This window comes from Nicotiana tabacum, chromosome 8, assembly GCF_000715075.1.
Source record: "Nicotiana tabacum cultivar K326 chromosome 8, ASM71507v2, whole genome shotgun sequence".
NCBI lineage: Eukaryota > Viridiplantae > Streptophyta > Magnoliopsida > Solanales > Solanaceae > Nicotiana > Nicotiana tabacum.
The window spans coordinates 126,544,980-126,565,066 of record NC_134087.1 but is presented as its reverse complement, the minus strand read 5'-3'; the positions used below and the strand labels follow the sequence as shown (position 1 = coordinate 126,565,066).

Below are 20,087 nucleotides of genomic sequence, written 5' to 3'. Positions count from 1 at the left end.
TGGACAGAGCATTAAATGGAAAAGACTGCTGAGACGTTAGTACTGTCATAAGCATTAATTGTGGCAAAAGTTCTTTTTACATGAAGATCCACTTCCCAATTATTTAATTGATAAAAAAATGGAAAGTGGGGGGACTATCTGTATTGGGAAAAAACTGAATTTATATTAAAAATGATGTGGCATGACACGTGGATTAGTTGAATGGTCAAAGAAACAGCAATTGACTAAGAGGCACGGTGAAAACAGCCACGGGAAGAAGAATTTAAATAAGCACGAGACGACGTATAGATACGAGTCTCGTACCAATTTAAATTATTTGCAGCCAACGGATTAGAAGGCATTGAAAGCAAGGATCAGATGACAGAAAAGAGCCCAAATTCATTATTAAATGTCTGATACGTTATAAAGTTGGTATTTAATAGGAATGATTGTGTAACGGCCTATTTAATGTCATTTATTGCTCATGATTATATCATTAAAGCTGAGGCTTTATTCCTTTACGTAGAATGATCTATAAAAGGAAGAAGGATCATCATTTGTAAGGACACGATATACTATTGAGAATACACTGAAATACTTATCTATTTACCCTCTACCATTGTTCACAAAAGTATTTTATTTTTTGTCTCCTGATTATCAGTAACCCGAATTTTTCTTTTAGCTTTGACCAAGGACTCAGATTTTTGGTTAAACAATTTTGTCACACATGATACTAGAAAAATACGTTGAAACATAATTAATTAATGGGAAAGTGCATCTCTTTGTTTACAACGATTACGAAAAAAAAAATGAAGGAAAGCTTTATGAGTGTTAATTGAAAGTAGCAGGAGAAATATATGTGCTATGCATTGAAATCTCAGGAGAATTATACTCCATTATTCTCTTGAACAAACAGATTAAATTTTCTATACTGATCAGGAAGCTAAAAAAAATATACAGTATCAAGTGATTCAAAAATTAAGCTCGAATAATTTTTATGACAAGTGTGTATTAATAACCTAAAAATAAAGTAAGTTATAACCCTTTACATGTCAAAGTTATGATCTCCAAAAGATATGCTAAAGTAGAAAGACAAATGGAGTGATGAGAGATTTTTTACTTTTCCAACGATATGCTTGCTGCTGACGAGCTTCGTCCCAGTGTGGTCCAATTTTTATTGCGAATTTCACGACTAGGAAAGAGTTTAGTGCACCAAATTGCTTCAAATAACTAGCTAGGGATGCTTGCTCAATGGCCAAAACCCAAAAGTACCAATACTCAAGGCGAAGTTTAAAGTTTGGTTAAATTTATAAGCTGATCAAACTGACTTATAAGCATTTTTTGCTTATCTACGCGTTTGGTAAAAGTAAAAGTGCTTATAAGCCAAAAACCATAAGTTGGTCTCCCCCAACTTATCAAATTTCAGCTTATAAGCACTTTAGGTTTGACCAAAATATTTACTATTTTATCCCTAAAATAATTCTTTTTAAACAACTCTTCGTATACCCTGTTCTTCAGCTGTTTATTATTAATTTCAGCACTTTTATCCAAACACGTAACTGCTTATTTTTTAAATCTGCTTCAGCACTTAAAAGTGTTTTTCTAATGTTTATCAGCTACTTAAATCAGCTAAGCCAAACGGGCTCTAAATCTGCCCTGCCAATACTCCTCCATGTATCACTCTTTGATGTTTACACAAAACTATATTAATTTATCATAGTTATTGATTAATCATGATTATGTATGAATTCTATGTGTAAACGAATATTATGGTGGATGTATTTATTAGCTTAGTGTAAATTAAGCACATGTTGCAAATAAGTTTTTACCGTAATCTTAATAGTCCCTTGTCGAGGAATCTCCGTAAAACATGTAATCAAGAAGGTTAAAGATACCCCACTCGTTTGGTTTAATTACGCCAATTTCCCCGGCTTTTCTCTCTTTATAACATCCTCCATTTCCCTCTCTTTTTTTCCCGTCCCAGCCAAAGCTACTCCTTGACTCTCTCTTTTCTTAATTCTCTCACTAACCCCACCTCATAAGCACTTTCCACCTTTGAGAAAAAATACATGGCCATCTCCTCTTTTTCTCTCCTTTTCCTCCTGCCCTATCTTCTCTTAGTTCCTCCCCATTTTGCCTCTTCTACCTTACAAAATCCCCAATCTGTTGTTGATCCAGTACATAGGTTCATTTTGCCTGTCTCACATATCTCTGTATTTATCTATTCTGTTTCTTGGTGGTACATTATATATATGCTCAACAAGTTTTCACATTTTCTTTTATTTTTGCTTTCTTTGCAGGAGTATAAACAATGCCTCAAGGAGGAACTTGGGCTATCTCTCTTGTGGCACGGGAAACCCTATAGATGACTGCTGGCGTTGTGATCCCAACTGGGAAAAGAACCGCCAAAGGCTAGCTGAATGTGCTATTGGCTTTGGCAAGAATGCCATTGGCGGCAAAGACGGCAAGATTTACGTGGTCACCGATTCCGGCAACGACGATCCGGTTAACCCTAAACCGGGCACTCTCCGATATGCTGTCATTCAAAACGAGCCATTATGGATCATTTTTGCTAGGGACATGGTGATCCAACTGAAAGAAGAACTTATTATGAACTCATTCAAGACTATTGATGGAAGAGGAGCTAGCGTTCACATTGCAGGTATTCTGATATAGCTTATATATTCAATGAGTTCAACTGAATGTCCGAATCTAATATTTATTCTGACTTATGTATGAATGATAACTAACATTTTAACAAATATTGAATTTTGTACCTATAATTTGCAAAGTACGTACGAGAAACGTTAAAGGTTAACTTATTAATTTAAATTTTGAATTCGTCGTTGCAGGTGGACCATGCATAACAATACAATACGTGACCAATATTATAATCCATGGAATTCACATACATGATTGTAAGCAAGGTGGGAATACTATGGTGAGGAGCTCTCCACAGCATTATGGGTGGAGGACTATATCAGATGGTGATGGAGTATCCATTTTTGGGGGGAGTCATATTTGGGTAGACCATTGTTCCTTGTCAAATTGCAAAGATGGTTTGATTGATGCTATTATGGGGTCCACTGCAATTACCATTTCTAACAATTACATGACTCACCATGATAAAGTTATGCTGTTGGGACACAGTGATTCCCATGTCCAAGACAAGAACATGCAAGTAACAGTTGCCTTCAATCACTTTGGAGAAGGCCTTGTCCAAAGAATGCCAAGGTAAATATATATATAAAAGCAAAAAGCTACTTTATACTTGTCTTGAAATCAGTTAGGAAGCAAATTTAATCTATGTTATAGGATTAGAATTTAATGAAAATTGTTGGTTTTTTGAAACATGTAGATGTAGACATGGTTATTTCCATGTGGTGAACAATGACTATACTCACTGGGAAATGTATGCTATTGGTGGGAGTGCTAATCCCACCATCAATAGCCAGGGCAACAGATTCCTGGCTCCTGATATCAGATTCAGCAAAGAGGTAATTAACTTTCAATTTTAGCAATTATAGTCTTGCTTGTGGATATATTATTGTTCACAACATGACAATTTTATGTATTATTATTCGCTGCATTATAGTCCTTGCAAATCGTACGACCCTTAGAGTTATAAATTATTGGAACTATATATATAGGTGACGAAGCACGAGGATGCACCAGAAAGCGAGTGGAAGAAATGGAATTGGAGAACAGATGGGGACCTAATGTTAAATGGTGCATATTTCATTCAATCAGGAGCTGCAGCCTCTTCAAGCTATGCCAAGGCTTCAAGCTTGAGTGCTAAACCTTCCTCCTTAGTAACCTCCATTGTTTCCGGTGCCGGCGCCCTTACTTGCCGGAAAGGTTCCCGTTGCTGATTGGAGTATTATTTCCTAACATCACAAGAAAATTGACTTATATTCTGGTCTTCTTTTCCTAAAATTTAGATTTAAGAAAAAGGGTGTATTGAAGGAAATTGAAGTGAGGGTAGGAAAAATGGGAACGAGAGAAGACACATTATGTAATCTTTTCTATTTCTTTTTTTCTCTTTCACCTTTTTTGACTTGATTACTAAATACAACCTCTGCCTGCTATTCTTAGCCACTGGGACTTACTGATCCCCTTCTAACGAATGCATGTCTACAAGTGGTGATTTACTTCAATATAATTAAATGAATTATTCCATCTACATCAATTTATATGTTATACTTTACTCTTTTTTTTTTGTATGTTATTAAAAAAAATGTTACTTTAATTTCTATATTTGATAAATGTTTAACCCCAACATTTCACATGGCATGTTTAATACCAAAAGATTTAAGGACAATTTGATATATTACATGTATTAAATTAAAAGATTCAAGGACAATTTGATATATTACATGCATTTTTAATTTAATATAACAAGAATAAGAAGTATTCGTTATTTTTCTTAAACTCCGTGTTCAATTAAACTGAAACAATTAAAATTGTCGGGGTGCTATATTTGAATCTTCAGAATGCCTTCTCTGTCATTGATTATTATGTTGCATTGACAATTAGCTATACTAATGCATATACACAAAAATGGTCCAAAAGACAAAAGATAGATAACATTGGATTGAAGACAAAAGGTAATGATTCAAAGCATTATCAACCAAAACCATACACAATAGCCAATAGGTATATATACACCTGAAAGCGCAAGTTCAACTACCCAAAATTCAAGTCAATGAACATTCTATTTGAGGAGGAACCCAAAGACGTTCGTTATTGTGTTTTATGCGTACCAATTTAACTCCATTCAAAATTGAATTTGATACTGATTTTATCTATCATGCTTCATGCCAAGAATTGCAGACCATGTTGTCTTTAGTAAGTTCTTATGCACCACAAAAAAAGACGTTTTAACCTTTTCAATGGTGCCCCTCAACCAATAGAACAAACTAGTCCCACTCTCCTACTATTGACAAAGGAATCAGTAAAAGAAAAGGGATATATTATAGTAAAAAGTTACCAACACTTTCTTATCAATTTGGCATCGTAATTGTAAAAGACATATAGTATTCGATCAACCATATTAAAAGAACTGTTCATGCAGTGGTCAAATTTTGACCGTCTTTTAGTAAAGATCATGTGGGGGTACTGGAATACTAAAATGCTTAAGATGGCATGTTGAAAATGTTATTTAGTGACAATAATAGCTTGTTACTAGAACTTACAATACTTAGAATCTAGAGATGCTATATAATTTGAAATCTCTAGCTTATATACCTTTTTAACCAAACAACTCATCAACGATTTTTGTATAATTGATCAATCGGTTATTCAAGTTATTAGATAAAAGAAATGCATTTTTTGAAGTTTTTTCTTTCCTCGCATATGTGAACTTTCATTCCAAACTTTCCATTTACTGGAAGTTTTGTTGTGATGGGTCACAATGAAAAAAAAAAAAGCACATGCATTGGGTATATATATCGAGAAATTGGCAACTTTAACAAGGTAGGATTATCACTCATAGAAGAAAACTTTGAAGAGAAAGATTTAAGTTGCACACGTAATTGATAATGTATTGCATTCTTTTACAATTAATTTTGGTGAATTTTAACCTTTACAGGGAGAAAGTTATACAACCATTTCCAAAATTTCATTTTTTGGTTTTTTATTAGAGCCGTCTGTAAATGCCTAATTTTTGCCCCATCTTTTTCTTCTTCATTATATATATGTATGTGTATGTGTATGAGTGTGTGTGTTTTTTCTTATTTGTGTATGTATAGGTTTTAAGAGTTAATTAATAGTTTGATAAATGGGGTAGGGATTGGACTAGTGTATTTTAATTAAAATTGAGCCAAAATTGGCCCAAACTTTGAGCCTATTTCGTCCAAACCCGGTCCACAAGGGGGCTGCCAGGGGAGGGTCCAAACGACGTAGTTTTGGATCAAAACTACGTCGTTTCATTTAGTAACCTGAAGACTTAATCCCATCCCTCCGTTATTCTTGATCCAACGGCCTAGATCCATTTCCCACTCCAAATATAAGGCTCCAAAAATCAGAAAATAGCCTCGTTTACACCCAACCCAAACCCTAAACTCCTCTCCTCACTCTCTCCCTTCCTCTCTGCTGCCGCAAGGCATCCACGGCGGCGCAGCCTGCCGGAATTCGCCACCGGCGGCGGAGCCCCTCCAAACACCACCAAAATTTCACCCCCTCTTTGTCTCTTCCTCCTCTCCATGAATCCAAGCCTCATATCCTCCGAATCCCAACCAAATTCCACGAATCTAGCCTAAATCAAAACCCTAGCCGCCACTTTTTGACAAATTCGTGGAGATTGAGCCACCATTTCCACCTAATTTTTACATACATAGATAGAGCTCGGCGGGGGCTATCATTTATATTGGTTTTGAACCGATATCCGGCGAAGCTTCCATCCGACCACCGCTGCCCGCCACACCACTGCTCGCCACTACCTCGACCACCCAAGACCATCAGTGGCCCTTTTTTTTAGATTATCGCCGACCAAAAACGCTCGTTTCTTTCTAGTACAATGCTAGAACTCATTGGTTTGGGCGTGTGCTAGAAAGAAACGCTCGTTCAAGGTCGGGCAGTCATAGCGTCTTCCCCGACATCCGTCTCTTTGCTCGATTCGGCATTGAATCCCTCTGTATGGTAAAACGTCAATTTCCTTTTCCTATTTTTATCTTTTCTGATTTTTTGTTTTGTTTTAGTGTTAGTTCTAAGGTTTAATTTCCACTAATGTTTCTGTTATTTATGTGCAATAAGTATTAGTTTTTAATTACATTTTACTTCATGAATGTGAATTTCAGTTCTTCGACCTAGCCGGTCGAGTAGTTTGTTATTGTTTTTTAGTTCCGATTTTTGGTTTTTCGACCTAGCCGGTCGACTATTTTGTGTGGATTTGATTAAGCTTGAACTTTCAGTTCTTTGACCTAGTCGGTCAACTATTTTTGTTTGTCCGTTAGTTCTGATTTTTGGTTCTTCGACTTAATCGGTTGACTATTTTGTATAGAGTTGTTAAGTCTGAATTTTCAGTTTTTCGACTTAGTCGGTCGAATAGCTAAGTCTTTATATTAATTTCATGAAAAAAACCAAAAGATTAGTTCAATTGTTTATATAGTTAGTTCGTATTTACTTTCATTAACTTTCTTCAATGTTGGTCGTTGCTTAATACTGGTTAGTCATTTAATCTGTCATTATATTTTTTTTAGTCAATCGGTTTTGATAATCACTTGTGAAATCCGATTAACTATTTATAAATGGCAAAGCTCATTGATCTTCTGGTTTCGCGTTTGATTTTGGTGTTTTGCCTTAGCTCGAAATCTGTTAGTGATTATTAGTTTGTGTTTAGTATCGTTTTTGACTTCATGTTTTAGTCGATTCGATAGTTGTTTCACTATCATTCATATTCTGTGTTGCCTTTAAGTTGTTAAGTTCTAATTTCATATTTATTATTTCTAGTTTTGTCTATGTTTAAGCTAATTAGTTTAAGGCCTTAACTATATGTTTTATTTGTTTGTATTCATTAGGTTCTTTTGTTAGTTTAATAGTTCAAGCCTAGTTATCTGATTTTGCACTCTCTAATTTGAAGCAATAGTTTAGTTGGATATTGGTTTGTGAGGGTAATAGAAGGTATTTGAGTGTAGGGCCTTTATTTGGTTGTTTTTACTGTTCGGAAAACTGTTTTGGAGTACAATACTCCAAAATTCTGTCCATATCTGGTTAGAACAATTGTTCATTGGACAAAAATCAGGTTTTGGACAGGTTTTTGGTCAAAAATCTATCATTTTTGACAGATCCCAAGGCCCTTGCTCCCCCTATAAAAAGAGGAGCTTTTTCCTCATTTAAGGGGACTGGATCTTGCACTTACACACACTCTAACACACTTAGCCATCACCTTCTACACCTTAAAAAACACAAAAACTTCAGAAAAGATCAGCTGAACATACTGAATAGTGAGCTGAAAATTCTGAACTTTGTGAGTGTTTCTTAGAGTGTAAAACTTGTAAGAAAATAGAGGAATCATAGGTGATTGCTTGGGGAAGTAGCTACCGGTTTCAAATACTTTCTTGCTGGATTTTTCTGGGATGTTTCTCGGGTCATAAGTTGTTGATTTGGCTGCTGTGGCGTTGCTGTTTGTTGCTGAAATTCAGTCCCTCCCTTGCTAATATTTTTTCTCTGTTGATCAGGTAATTTCTTCAATTGTTGTACTACTTTTGGGTCAAGAATGAATGCAAAAATGAGATGATTTAAGCTTCTTTAGTTTACTTCCATGCCTTCAATAAGGTCTGCTCCTTATGATGAATATATATGGAACACCTGTAATTAAATAGTTCCAGTTTTTCCTTATTTTCTTATCAAGTTATTAGAGTTGCGGATACAAGTTATGTCAGGGGTGTGTGAATTACTTCATATCAGTTTCTTTTTTATTCATATTTTTTGTGTTGTTCTGGAATCAACATGCGGATTTTAGTTGTGGAGATTGCTTAAATTTATAAATTGAAAGTAAAGTTTAGTTCTTATCTCATGTGCTGGAAATAATTAATCCAAGTTAGTTAAATGTTTAAAGCAATGAACGAGATTATTTTCTTGATTGTTCTGTGTTTGTAATTAAAAATTATTTTTTGAGGCTTAAATATCTATTGTTGTTGGAGTACCATTCGAGTTCAACTAGTGAATGATGGTTGCTCAATTTCTTCTAGATTAGTGTTATTTACAAAATTTGCTATAATTTTGTTTAACTCATGCTTGTGGTAGTACAATATGAAATTTAACCAAGAATATTTTCTATCATTTGGGTTCAAAGACTTTGTCAGATTCATGTAACTATCTTGACTCTTATATTAGTTTAAGGTTATTTCTCATGGATATCGAAGAATCTAAATTTCTTCATAAAGTAGAATATGTATACGAGTTTGATAAGATCATGGTATCAATGAGTTATTTCTTTTCTACTGGGGATGTGAAAGGGTTTTATCTTTGAGATTATATTGGTGTAAAGATTCTTAGTGAAATTTGGCTAAATTTTAGTTCCATATAAATATAATATTTTTCTAAAAGAAATATAGATCTGTTAGGCCAAATAGGCATGAGATCGTTAAGATATTTTCTTTAAAAAATATATTTTTATATTTTTCATAAATAAATAGAAAAGAGAAAGGGAAGAAAGAAAGTGATTTGCGGCAGTTTGTTTCTCGCACTTAGAATTGAAAAAAATGATGTTTTAAAATCATAGTAGGCCCAGTGCTATTCTAGCGGCCAAAATCTCCAAATCATTCCATTCTTAAGTTGATAAAAGTTAGCCATTCAAATATAAGTGTTTTAGTTTTATCAATTAATTTCAAAGAGCTATATTCTCTTTAAATATTTATATGACTTATTCACTTCTAAAATAGAAGGCTAGTGAACTCTTCATCAGGTGCGTTAATAATTTCAACACGACCATAGATTCGCTTGCGTAGCATGATTGTGACATTCAATAATTAGCTTTGCAAATAAATATCATGCCTCCTCTTTTAGGCCCAATTATTTTTGTCATAACCACGGACTCGCTTGCGTAGCGCGGTAGTGATATTTAATGAATTTTCCAAACTAATTTCTTCGAATGTAGTAATTTTCCCAGAAGTAAATAACGTGCTAACAATCGTTTATCATGACTGCGGATTCACTTGCGTAGCGCTGTTATGACTAAATAATAAATTTCGTCGATCACGCATTCGCTTGCGTAGTGTGGTTATGACATCTTCTTATTCAAAAATATTCTTTAATTTTTCTAATAATCAAGAGATAAAAGCAGATAGGTAAAACATGAAAATAATATAAATCACAGTTTGTCCAAAATTAATTCAAGCCAAATGTAGTCGATAAAGCGACGTGCTAGAACCACGGGACTCGGGGAATGTCTTACACCTTCTCCCCGGTCAACAGAATTCCTTACCCAAACTTGTTTTTGCAGACCAATAATAATAGAGTCAAACCTTCCTTTGAATAGGGATTCAAATAAAAGGTGACTTGGAACACCGGCAAAAATCAATTCCAAGTGGCGACTCTGTAAATAAAATAATCCTTATTTCAAATTTGTCATATGGAAAAACTTTTTAACCCATAATCCATAACACGTTACATAACATTATATATCTTTCGGAGGGGTAAAAAGGAGGTGTGACAGCTCTGGCGACTCCGCTGGCGAACAACCAGAATTCGAGCTTGTACATTTTGACTTTTATTTGGCTTTATTAATTTTGTATATATTGTGATTTATTTGTGCCTAATGTGCTACCTGTTCGCTTTATATTGCTTCGATATTGTTGAACTGTACATATAAATTGTCTTCTCACGCACCCCTCTGAGTCTTCTTGAAATTAAAAATTGGGCATTTGCTTGACATAGCCCGCTTTCTTTGAGATAGCCGAGGTGTTTGTCACCCGGTGAAGGATTTTAGTCACACATGTTTTAGGCGGGGAGCACCACCAGTTAAGTCGAAAAGCAATGCTACCGGTACGCTGACCCTCCTATGCTCGAGTTGTCCGCTCGAGTAAGCCAGTCTAGATACCTTCTCCAATAGGATTTAAACCTAGAAGAACAAACCTCATGCCGGATATCCCTAGTAGGTTCGCTGTATTTGCATCACGTGCATTTGACTTAGCGAAACTCGGCACAGGGGCCGGGTCCGTATAAGACATGTATCCTCTTTGAGACCATCATGTTCACGTATGTGCTACTTGATACATCATTTGGAAGGCTTACTTGCATTGTCGACCGGTTAAAAAAATTAGTTAGTGTAATTATTGAAAATGAAAAAAAAAGAATAATTCTCCTCGTTTAGTGCAAATAAACCTTTAAAAAAAGTGTGGTTTGAGTTGTAAAGATGTTTTTTTTATTAAATATATATATATATATATATATATATATATATATATATATATATATATATATATATATATATATATATATATATAAGGGAAAAGTACCCAGTTTCACCGAACTACGCGGGTTTGATTCTCACCGGATGTGAGATACGTAGGCAACCTCCATCGGGTTCAGCCCACATGTTTCAAAAAAAAACCCTAATATTCTCGAAAAAAAAGAGAGCCTATTTTGGTCACATTTTACCATTTTGCCCTCATATCTAGCCATTTTGTCGAAGCAGCTTTAAACCTTTCCGGAAGTACTGAAAGGCTGTTTTCGCAAAAGTAGTCATTTGATCTAGTTTTGTCCGGTTATATTTGCTGAGACATCTTTTGAACCCCTCTCGGAGTAGCAAATGGTCATTTTCGTAAAAATAGTTTTTTTATTTATTATTTTTTCTATGTTTTATCATTTTGTTCCTCTGTTTGGCTGTTTTGCCGAGACATCCTTTATGCCTTCTATGGAAGTATCAAAGGGCCGTATTTGTAATAGTAGCCATTTTTTTCATTTTTATCATATCAACTTTTGTGTCCGGTAATTTCAAAATATATATTATAATAATAAAAAAAATAGGTCGAGTCCTAAATTGACAAAAAAAGAGAGAAAAAAAAGAATGATCATAATTTGCATATAGTTTAGGTAAGTCCTAACCCTTTTTATCTTATTCTTAGGATCATCATGAGTTCTCCACAAAGAAGCAGTCAGAAAAGGGTAAGGGATGAGACACCTCCTATGTTCTTGATCAAAGATAAGACCCCGAGTAATCTCTGTAATTGGTGGGCTAGTTTTGCTACATGGGAACAAAATCGAGTATTTAGGCACCTCAAGTTCCTCACCAACATCATGGAAATTAAGCCTAACAGAGATTTAATCAAGATTCTAGTGGGTTTTTGGGACCCCGCGAACAATGTCTTCAGGTTCAAAGATTGTGAAACGACGCCCACATTGGAAGAATTAGGTGGGTTCACCGGATTAGGAAGAGACCTTCGTGGGAAAAAGCCTGCTGCTCCGAGAAAGGTTGGTGTGAACAAATTTTTAAAGAAGTTATGCCTTTATCGAATTCCAATGGTTTGCTTAAACGAAGGTTGGGTTCCGTCGGAATATCTTTATGACAGATTTGGGGACGAGAAAGGGTTTGAGAACTTCTCAGGCACAGAATTCGTCAACCAGTTGAGTTACGACGCTTGGAGGGAGTTAAGAATCTTCACGTTCATGATATCATTTCTAGGGATCATTGTCTTTCCAGAGCGTGGTGGGCGTATCAGAATTCGATTGGTTGCGGTAGTCTCGTATTTGCAAAGTAGTGAGGATCATACCATTCTTCCTATGATTTTGGGAGATATTTTTTGGGCTTTGACCCGTTGTCAAGAAGGTGAAGATTACTTTGAGGGATGCAACATTCTGCTGCAGATGTGGTTCATAGAGCACCTTTATCATCATCCAATAGTAGTAAATTTCAATGATGATTGGATGAATTACATTGGATGTCACCCAGACAGAGCTGCGAGTTGTAATCTTCCAGAGGGGGTGAGGGCTTGGCGGATATTACTTGGTTCATTGAGTGCTGATAGAATCACTTGGAACTATTACTGGTTCCCTTCTGCTAAGGTCATGCATATTTCAATGTATCGCCCGTTCTTCATACTCATGGGTTTCAGAGGTTTCCAACCTTACGCACCTATACACGTCATGCGCCAACTAGGGAGAGAGCAAAAGAGGCCCCCGATTAAGGACATGCACCCGTTCGTGTGGGAATTCAAGGGAGAGGAACCTCCAAGGGAGTCATATGCGCAAAAGGTTTGGTTTGGTAGTCGATTTTCTGATTTGGACGAGATGGTAGCTGATCGTGAACGGGGGGAGGTAAGCATCGCATACCTTGAGTGGTTTCATAACCAGGATATCCCCGAGCAAAGGCCAGAAAGATCCATACGGCATGCAGTTGATTGGGAGGATGAAATCAATGCCAGAGTTAGAGAAACCAGAAGGGAGGTGGCATAAGAGTTCTAATCTCGTATTGACACTTTACAAGAAGATAAGGGCATTCTGGAGACAGCCATGGACATACAACAGGCTGATTTCGAGCGAGAAAAGGCTCAGTGGGCACGAGAGAAGCAATCACTCAAAGCCCAAATTCGAAATAAGAACATAGTCACAACCGCTCAGTAACAAGAAGAGAAAGTAGCCCAATTCAGGGTAGTCCGTGATCATGAGCGTAGAGGTTTTGCTCCATTAATCCAAGGTCTGAGGGATCAGATAGGGGGAGTTGAGTCAAGCAAGGAGAGCCAGATCGCGGAGTTTGAAATAGAAAGACACCACTACCAAAAGGTGATCAATCAGTTAGAAGCGGAGTCGCTAGAAGTTCGGCGCCAGAAAGATATGGCCTTGGACCATGAGCGTGATGCGCTGGATCTAGCTGAGACCCGTGGTCAGCAAAATCAAGAGTTGCATGTGGCTCAGGAATACATTAAGGGAAAGATCCTCGAGGTAGCCACATATACCTCAAGAGCATGCAGGAGTTTCCAGGGAATGACGCCCGAGCGGTTTGCAGAAGTATCATTGAACGTTGCTCGTCATATATCTGCAGACTTGGAGAGGATATACCGCAATGTTGGCGGTCAGCCACGGGAACAAGAGCCTTGATTACAGTGATGCTGGTGGATTCTGCTATAGAGATCAAAGTCTTCTTTTAGTTATCAATCCTTTTTCATTATGCTTTTGTTGTTTTTGAGTCTGTAAGAGTCTTTTGGTGTTTTGAGTCTTGTTGTTTTACCTTTTATCCTAAAAAGTCTGTTTAAGTCAGGTTTGGTCTTGTTTATCTTTATGTAACTCTTGTTTTTTGAGTCTTGTACCAAAAAAAATTATTATTATATTTAAAATCAATGAAAAAGATTTTGGTTAGAAAAATTCTAAAATGAACCAAAAAGATGTTTGTTAAAAAAAATGGTCATGTACCTCAACTACGTAATGCTCTGATTCATGCGGCGACATGATACGTAGGCAACCCACAAAAGGTTCGATCAAATATTTTTCAATGACTCTAAAGTAAGGGATCAAAATAAGGCGAAAAAACGGAAAAAAGAGAGAATGAAATAACAGTGTCAATAAGCAACAAGCTGATAAGCCGGAATGAAACATGAAGCCTTCCAAAAGCATGTTAGAGATGGTAATATCTTAGGAGCATAACATATCTACGTATGATTCCTATCTGTAAAATTCTTAACCCTAACACATTTGTTACCTCTTATCTAGTAAGCTTAAGGTGGTTGGTTTGTGGTGAAACTGGCAACACATCATTACTTCACAAGATCTAAGGGAGCAGTGGTAATGGATAATAGTGATGAAATCAAGTTGGTCAGTGACAATCCACAGGGTCAGTCAGTTGAGCAAGAGTCGGAGGAGATAAGAAAATTGAGACAACAACTGTCAGATGTATATCAAGCTTGGGTTTCCGGTCGACCTCCACCCCAGGGTCCTTTAGAGGGAACTTCCACCATAACCCAGGCTACTCAAACACCGCTCCATGCAACGAGCGATCATATTCTACCACCAGGGTATGTGCCGAACTACAACCTCCACGCTGCCCCCGGTACATCTAACATGCGACCTCCAGTCGCACCAGTCAGGAATACCCCTCTCGTCGTATCTGGCGCACCAGTATATACAATCCCGCCACCACCTATTGTGACGAGGCCAAACAATGAGCCACCATCTCATGCTTATGATGGACAATACTACCCTCCAAATATGGCTTTCGGGGTCTCGTCCCCATACAATCAGACTCCTCATTACGAGTCACCAGTGGAAAATGAAAAGCTTGCCATGACGGTTGAGCCAGATGAGATGGCCAGGAAAATGAAAAGTCTTGAATAGAATATAAAGAATATACAAGGACTAGGTGGTCACAAAAGTGTTTCATTTAGTGATCTATGCATGTTCCCTCACATCCATTTACCACGAGGGTTTAAGACCCCAAAATTTGAGAAATATGATGGACACGGTAACCCTATCGCCCACCTAAAAAGGTACTGCAACCAGTTGAGGGGTGCAGGAGGAAAAGAAGAGTTGCTGATGGCTTATTTTGGAGAAAGCCTTGTGGGGGTAGCTTCCGAATGGTTCATTGACCAAGATATCTCTCACTGGCATGTTTGGGATGACATGGCCCAGGCCTTCCTCAAACAATTTTAGTACAACATTGATATTGCACCGGATCGTAATTCCTTGTCCAATATGAAGAAAAAGCCGACCAAAAGTTTTAGGGAGTATGCCATCAAGTGGAGGGAGCAAGCGACTAGAGTTAAGCCACCCATGGATAACCACGAGTTGATCACTATTTTTCTGGAGGCTCAAGATCCTGATTATTTTCAGAACATGATGTCCGCAATGGGTAGACCTTTTGCAGAAGCAATCAAAATAGGGGAGATGGTCGAAAATGGCATCAAGACTGGCAGAATTGTAAGTCAAGATACTCTCAAAGCCACCACCCAAGCTATCCAAAATGGGTCGGGGAGTTTGGCAAATAGAAAGAAGAGAGATGAAGGGTCCATGATGACTTCGGGATTTAGGGAAGTTCAAAGAGGGGCATCACACCCTTATGTGCAAGTTCAGCAGGGGCAATCCAGCTACCCTCAACATTATTACCCCCCGCCAATTCCTCAATACTCTGTGGGCCCACCACAATATATAGTGTTCAATGCTCAATCATATGCTCGGCCTCACAATCAGCAGGTACGGGCACCAGCTCCAAGGGCCCCCCGACCTCAGCAGCAAAATTTTTGGGCACCCTACAATGCTCGTCCCAGGCAGGATTATGGTTGAGAGCAGATGCCAGCAGAAAAATTCACTTCATTGGCCGAATCATACTCTAGTTTATTCCAGAAACTGAAGCAAATGGGCATGATTGGACCCATAGCTCCCCACCATATGCATCCTGATTCACATGGATTTCAAGCGAATGCTAGATGCAAATATCATTCAGGTGCCACGGGGCATAGCATTAATGACTGTTGGACTCTGAAAAGAGTCGTAGAGAGGCTCATTTCTGAAAAATTGATTGTAGTAACGAATGGCGAGGACCCTCCTAATGTGACAAACAACCTGTTACCAATACACAATGATGTTCATTTTGTAGGAATGACTGGCCAAGATCAAGAATACAAGCCGATCGGTCGAGTAGAAATGACAGTGGGTGCAATCCAAGAAGGAACAGGTCTGGAAGTAAGTCCCAGCCGAGATGTGCCATTGATTGTAAAAGGTGCCCAGAGCTCAAATAAGGCAATTTTATTTGTTCCGAAAATCTCAAGGTTGGAAGTTCACTCCAGTGTTCCAAGACCAAGGTTATATGTACTTGGAGGCCACCCCGTTACAAGGCAGAAGCAGGGAGGTACGAAAGGTATAACAGAGCCGATCATAATTAAACCTGTCGTGCAACCCCCTGTGACCAACACAAAAACCATTACTTAGAACTACAACAAAACCGTGATGACCTACAAAGGCAAGGAAATCATAGAGGAAGTGGGGGAAACTGGAGGTTTGACTTGATCAGGGAGGTGTTACTCTCCAGAAGAGTTGAGGAAGGCCAAACAAATCAGAGAAGGCCAATTGCCAATAAAGAAACCAGTCACTGAAACAGAGGCAGAAGAGTTTTTGAAAAAGATGAAAGTTCAAGATTACTCAATCATTGACCAGCTAAGAAAGACTCATGCCCAAATCTCTCTACTATCTCTGCTCGTACATTCCAAAGAGCATGCCCGTGTACTAATCAAGGTCCTGAACGAGGCACATATCTCAGAGGATACCACAGTGAATCAATTAGAGAAGATGGCCAACAGATTTTTTGAGGTGAACCGAATCTCCTTTACTGATGATGAACTTCCCGAGGAGAGAGCGGGGCACAATAGGGCTTTGAACTTGATGGTCAAATGTGAGTGGCATTATGTAAAGCGAGTCATGGTTGATGGAGGCTCAAGTGTAGATGTATGCCTTCTCTCTACCTTGAAAAGCATGAAGATCAATACAAACATAGTCCGACCCAGCAATGTTCGCATCCGGGCCTTTGATGGCTCAGCAAGAGATACCATTGAGGAGATCAACCTCACCATGACGATTGGGTCGGTTGACTTTGAGATTGTTTTCCAAGTAGTGGACATGGCCACTTCTTATAATTTTCTTCTTGGAAGGCCATGGATCCATACGGCCCGAGCTGTGCCATCCACCTTGCATCAGATGCTCAAATTCGAACATGACAGGCAAGAAATTATTGTTCATGGGGAAGACGAGTCTTCCATTTATAAAGACCTGTTAATCCCCTGTATTGAGGCCAAGGAAGGGTGTGAGTCCATTGTCTATCAGGCTTTTGAAGTGGTTGTTGTGGACCATGTTGAGGAAGGAAAGCCCATTCTGCATCCCCGTCTTTCCGCCACATCTGTAATGGTGGCTGCAATTATGTTGAGACAAGGTTATGATCCAGGAAAAGGCTTGGGACATCATTGCAAGGAATTTCGGAGCCTATTTCTCCATTCAGTAACCAGGGTACTTTTGGCTTAGGCTTCAGGCCAGCACAAGCAGACAAAAACAAAGCCAAACACCGCAAAAATCATGGATGGGTCTTGCAACAACCTATCCCTCACATTTTCTACACTTTTGTCAAGCCACGACTCCAAGAGGGTCAAAATTCCTCGGCACATGCAAACATTGATGAAATTTGCCATGGCCTCAGCCAGATGTTTTATGAAGTGAATATGATCCAGGCTGGTGAAGGCACTAGTCGTGCTGATATGCAACTAATTGACCCATACACCATGCTCACCAACTAGGAAGCAACTCCTCTCCCCACAAGGAAAGAGTCTTAGTAGTTTGCTTTTGCAGCTTCTTTTTTGTATTTTGGGTTACTTTCAGGGTTGTAATCCAAACAACTTAGTATGATTTTTTTGTTTTGATGTTAACCCTTCTATCCTTTCGAATTCAATAAAATGCAGTTCAGTTTCCTATTAAGTTTCCTATCTTTTATTTTTTCTAATTCTTGTCATTTTGTTTCCATTTCAGTTTTGTTAATGCCAGATTTAATAACATGACATGCATGCGGAATTCACGCCCAGATCTTAAAAAGCTGTCTAATATCAAAATAATGCATCAAGAGGTTGAATATGATGAAGATGAGGTTGTTGAGGAAATAAAAAGAGAGTTGGAACAATTTGAAAACAAGACTAAGCCTAACCTCAATGAAACTGAGCTAATTAATATCGGAAGTCATGAAGAAGTCAAAGAAACGAAGATAAGCATTCACACTAAACAAAAAACCAGAGATGCCTTGATTCAACTTTTATTTGAATACAGAGACGTGTTTTCTTGGTCTTACGATGATATGTCAGGTTTAAATGCTGATCTAGTGGTTCATAAGCTTCCTACGTATCCTGATTTTTCACCAGTCTAACAAAAGTAACGAAAATTTAAAACAGACGTGAGTGACAAAATCAAAGAGGAAATAATTAAGCAATTTAGCGCCAATGTGGTCAGAGCTATCCGATACACCACCTGGGTGGCGAATGTTGTGCCTGTGCTGAAGAAGGATGGAAAGACCAGAGTCTGTGTTGACTACAGGGACCTGAACAAAGCAAGTCCAAAAGATAATTTTCCTTTACCAAATATCCACATTCTTGTAGATAATTGCGCAAAACATGAGATACAATCGTTCGTGGATTGCTATGCTGGGTACCACCAAATTCTAATGGATGAGGATGATGCAGAAAAGACCGCTTTCACCACTCCATGGGGTAGTTATTGTTACAGGGTCATGCCTTTCGGTTTAAAGAATGCAGGGGCAACTTACATGAGGGCTATGACCACCATTTTTCACGACATGATGCACAAAGAGATTGAAGTATATGTCGATGATGTCATCATAAAATCAAAGACACAGGCTGATCACGTGTGCGATTTGAAAAAGTTCTTCGAACGGCTTCGAAGGTATGACCTTAATCTTAATCCAGCCAAGTGTGCATTTGGGGTTCCATCTGGGAAACTCCTCGATTTTATAGTCAGCCGAAGATGCATTGAACTGGATCCATCTAAGATAAAATACATTCGAGATTTGCCACCCCCGAAGAACAAAAAGGAAGTCATGAGTTTGCTCGGGAGGTTGAACTACATCAGTAGGTTTATTGCTCAGCTCACAACCACGTGTGAGCCCATCTTTACGTTGCTGAAAAAGGATGCCGCTATCAAGTGGACGGACGATTTCCAAAAAGCTTTTGGCAGAATCAAAGATTATCTGTCAAAACCCCCTGTACTGGTGCCACCTGAACCTGGTAGGCCTTTGTTTTTATATTTATCGGTGATGGATAATTCCTTCGGATGCGTTCTGGGGCAACATGATGCAACAGGCAAAAAGAAACAAGCAATCTATTATTTGAGCAAGAAGTTCACCAATTATGAGGTTAAGTACACCCTTTTAGAAAGGACATGTTGTGCCTTGACTTGGGTCGCTTAGAAGCTGAGACATTATCTTTTGGCCTACACTACTTACCTCATATCCAGAATGGTTCCTTTGAAGTACATCTTCCAAAAGCCAATGCCCACTGGCAGGCTCGCAAAATGGCAAATCCTGCTCACAGAGTTTGACATCGTCTATGTCACTCGCACCGCGATGAAAGTGCAGGCTTTGGTTGATCATTTGGCAGAGAATCCAGTTGATGATGAGTACATGCCACTTAGCACATACTTCCCAGACGAAGAGGTCAACTCAATAGAGGAAGTGGTTCCAGACGATTACCCTATATGGAAAATGTATTTTGATGGGGCTGTCAATATCAAAGGAGTTGGGATTGGGGCAATCCTCATCTCACCTAGTGGACATCATTACCCCGCAATGGTTCGACTTAGATTCTTCTGTACCAATAATACGGCAGAATACAAAGCTGGTATCATGGCTTTGAAAATGGCCATCGATCTGGATGTGCATGAACTATTGGTTATGGGAGATTCTGACTTGCTTATCCGGCAAGCCCAAGGCGAATGAGAGACTCAAGATATCAAGCTTATTTCGTACAGACAATGTGTGCAAGACTTGAGCAAAAGATTCAAATCCATCGAGTTCAGGTACATTCCCAGGTTTCACAACGAGCTAGCTAATGCCTTGGCTACTTTAGCCTCGATGCTCCCTTATCCAGGCAACACTCATATTGATCCACTAGAAATCCAAGTTCGGAATCAACACG

At 38.3% G+C, this 20,087-nt stretch overlaps 1 protein-coding gene across 1 annotated transcript; it reads left to right on the top strand.

The window, feature by feature from the left end:
- Window positions 1–1,945: 1,945 nt before the first annotated feature.
- On the top strand, window positions 1,946–4,077 carry LOC107764355 (putative pectate lyase 18). Its single transcript, XM_016582909.2, has 5 exons — window positions 1,946–2,164; window positions 2,280–2,641; window positions 2,832–3,213; window positions 3,338–3,476; window positions 3,630–4,077. The coding sequence occupies exons 1-5, from the start codon at window positions 2,049–2,051 to the stop codon at window positions 3,849–3,851; spliced, it is 1,221 nt and encodes a 406-aa protein (XP_016438395.1). The 5' UTR covers window positions 1,946–2,048; the 3' UTR covers window positions 3,852–4,077.
- The last annotated feature ends 16,010 nt before the right edge of the window (window positions 4,078–20,087 follow it).

Excerpts from the sequence above, each read along its gene's own strand:
- LOC107764355 (XM_016582909.2), top strand. The coding sequence starts at position 2,049 with ATGGCCATCTCCTCTTTTTCTCTCCTTTTCCTCCTGCCCTATCTTCTC. Across the intron at positions 2,165-2,279 it reads GTTGTTGATCCAGTACATAG|GAGTATAAACAATGCCTCAA; the intron begins GTTCATTTTGCC and ends CTTTCTTTGCAG. Across the intron at positions 3,477-3,629 it reads ATATCAGATTCAGCAAAGAG|GTGACGAAGCACGAGGATGC; the intron begins GTAATTAACTTT and ends CTATATATATAG.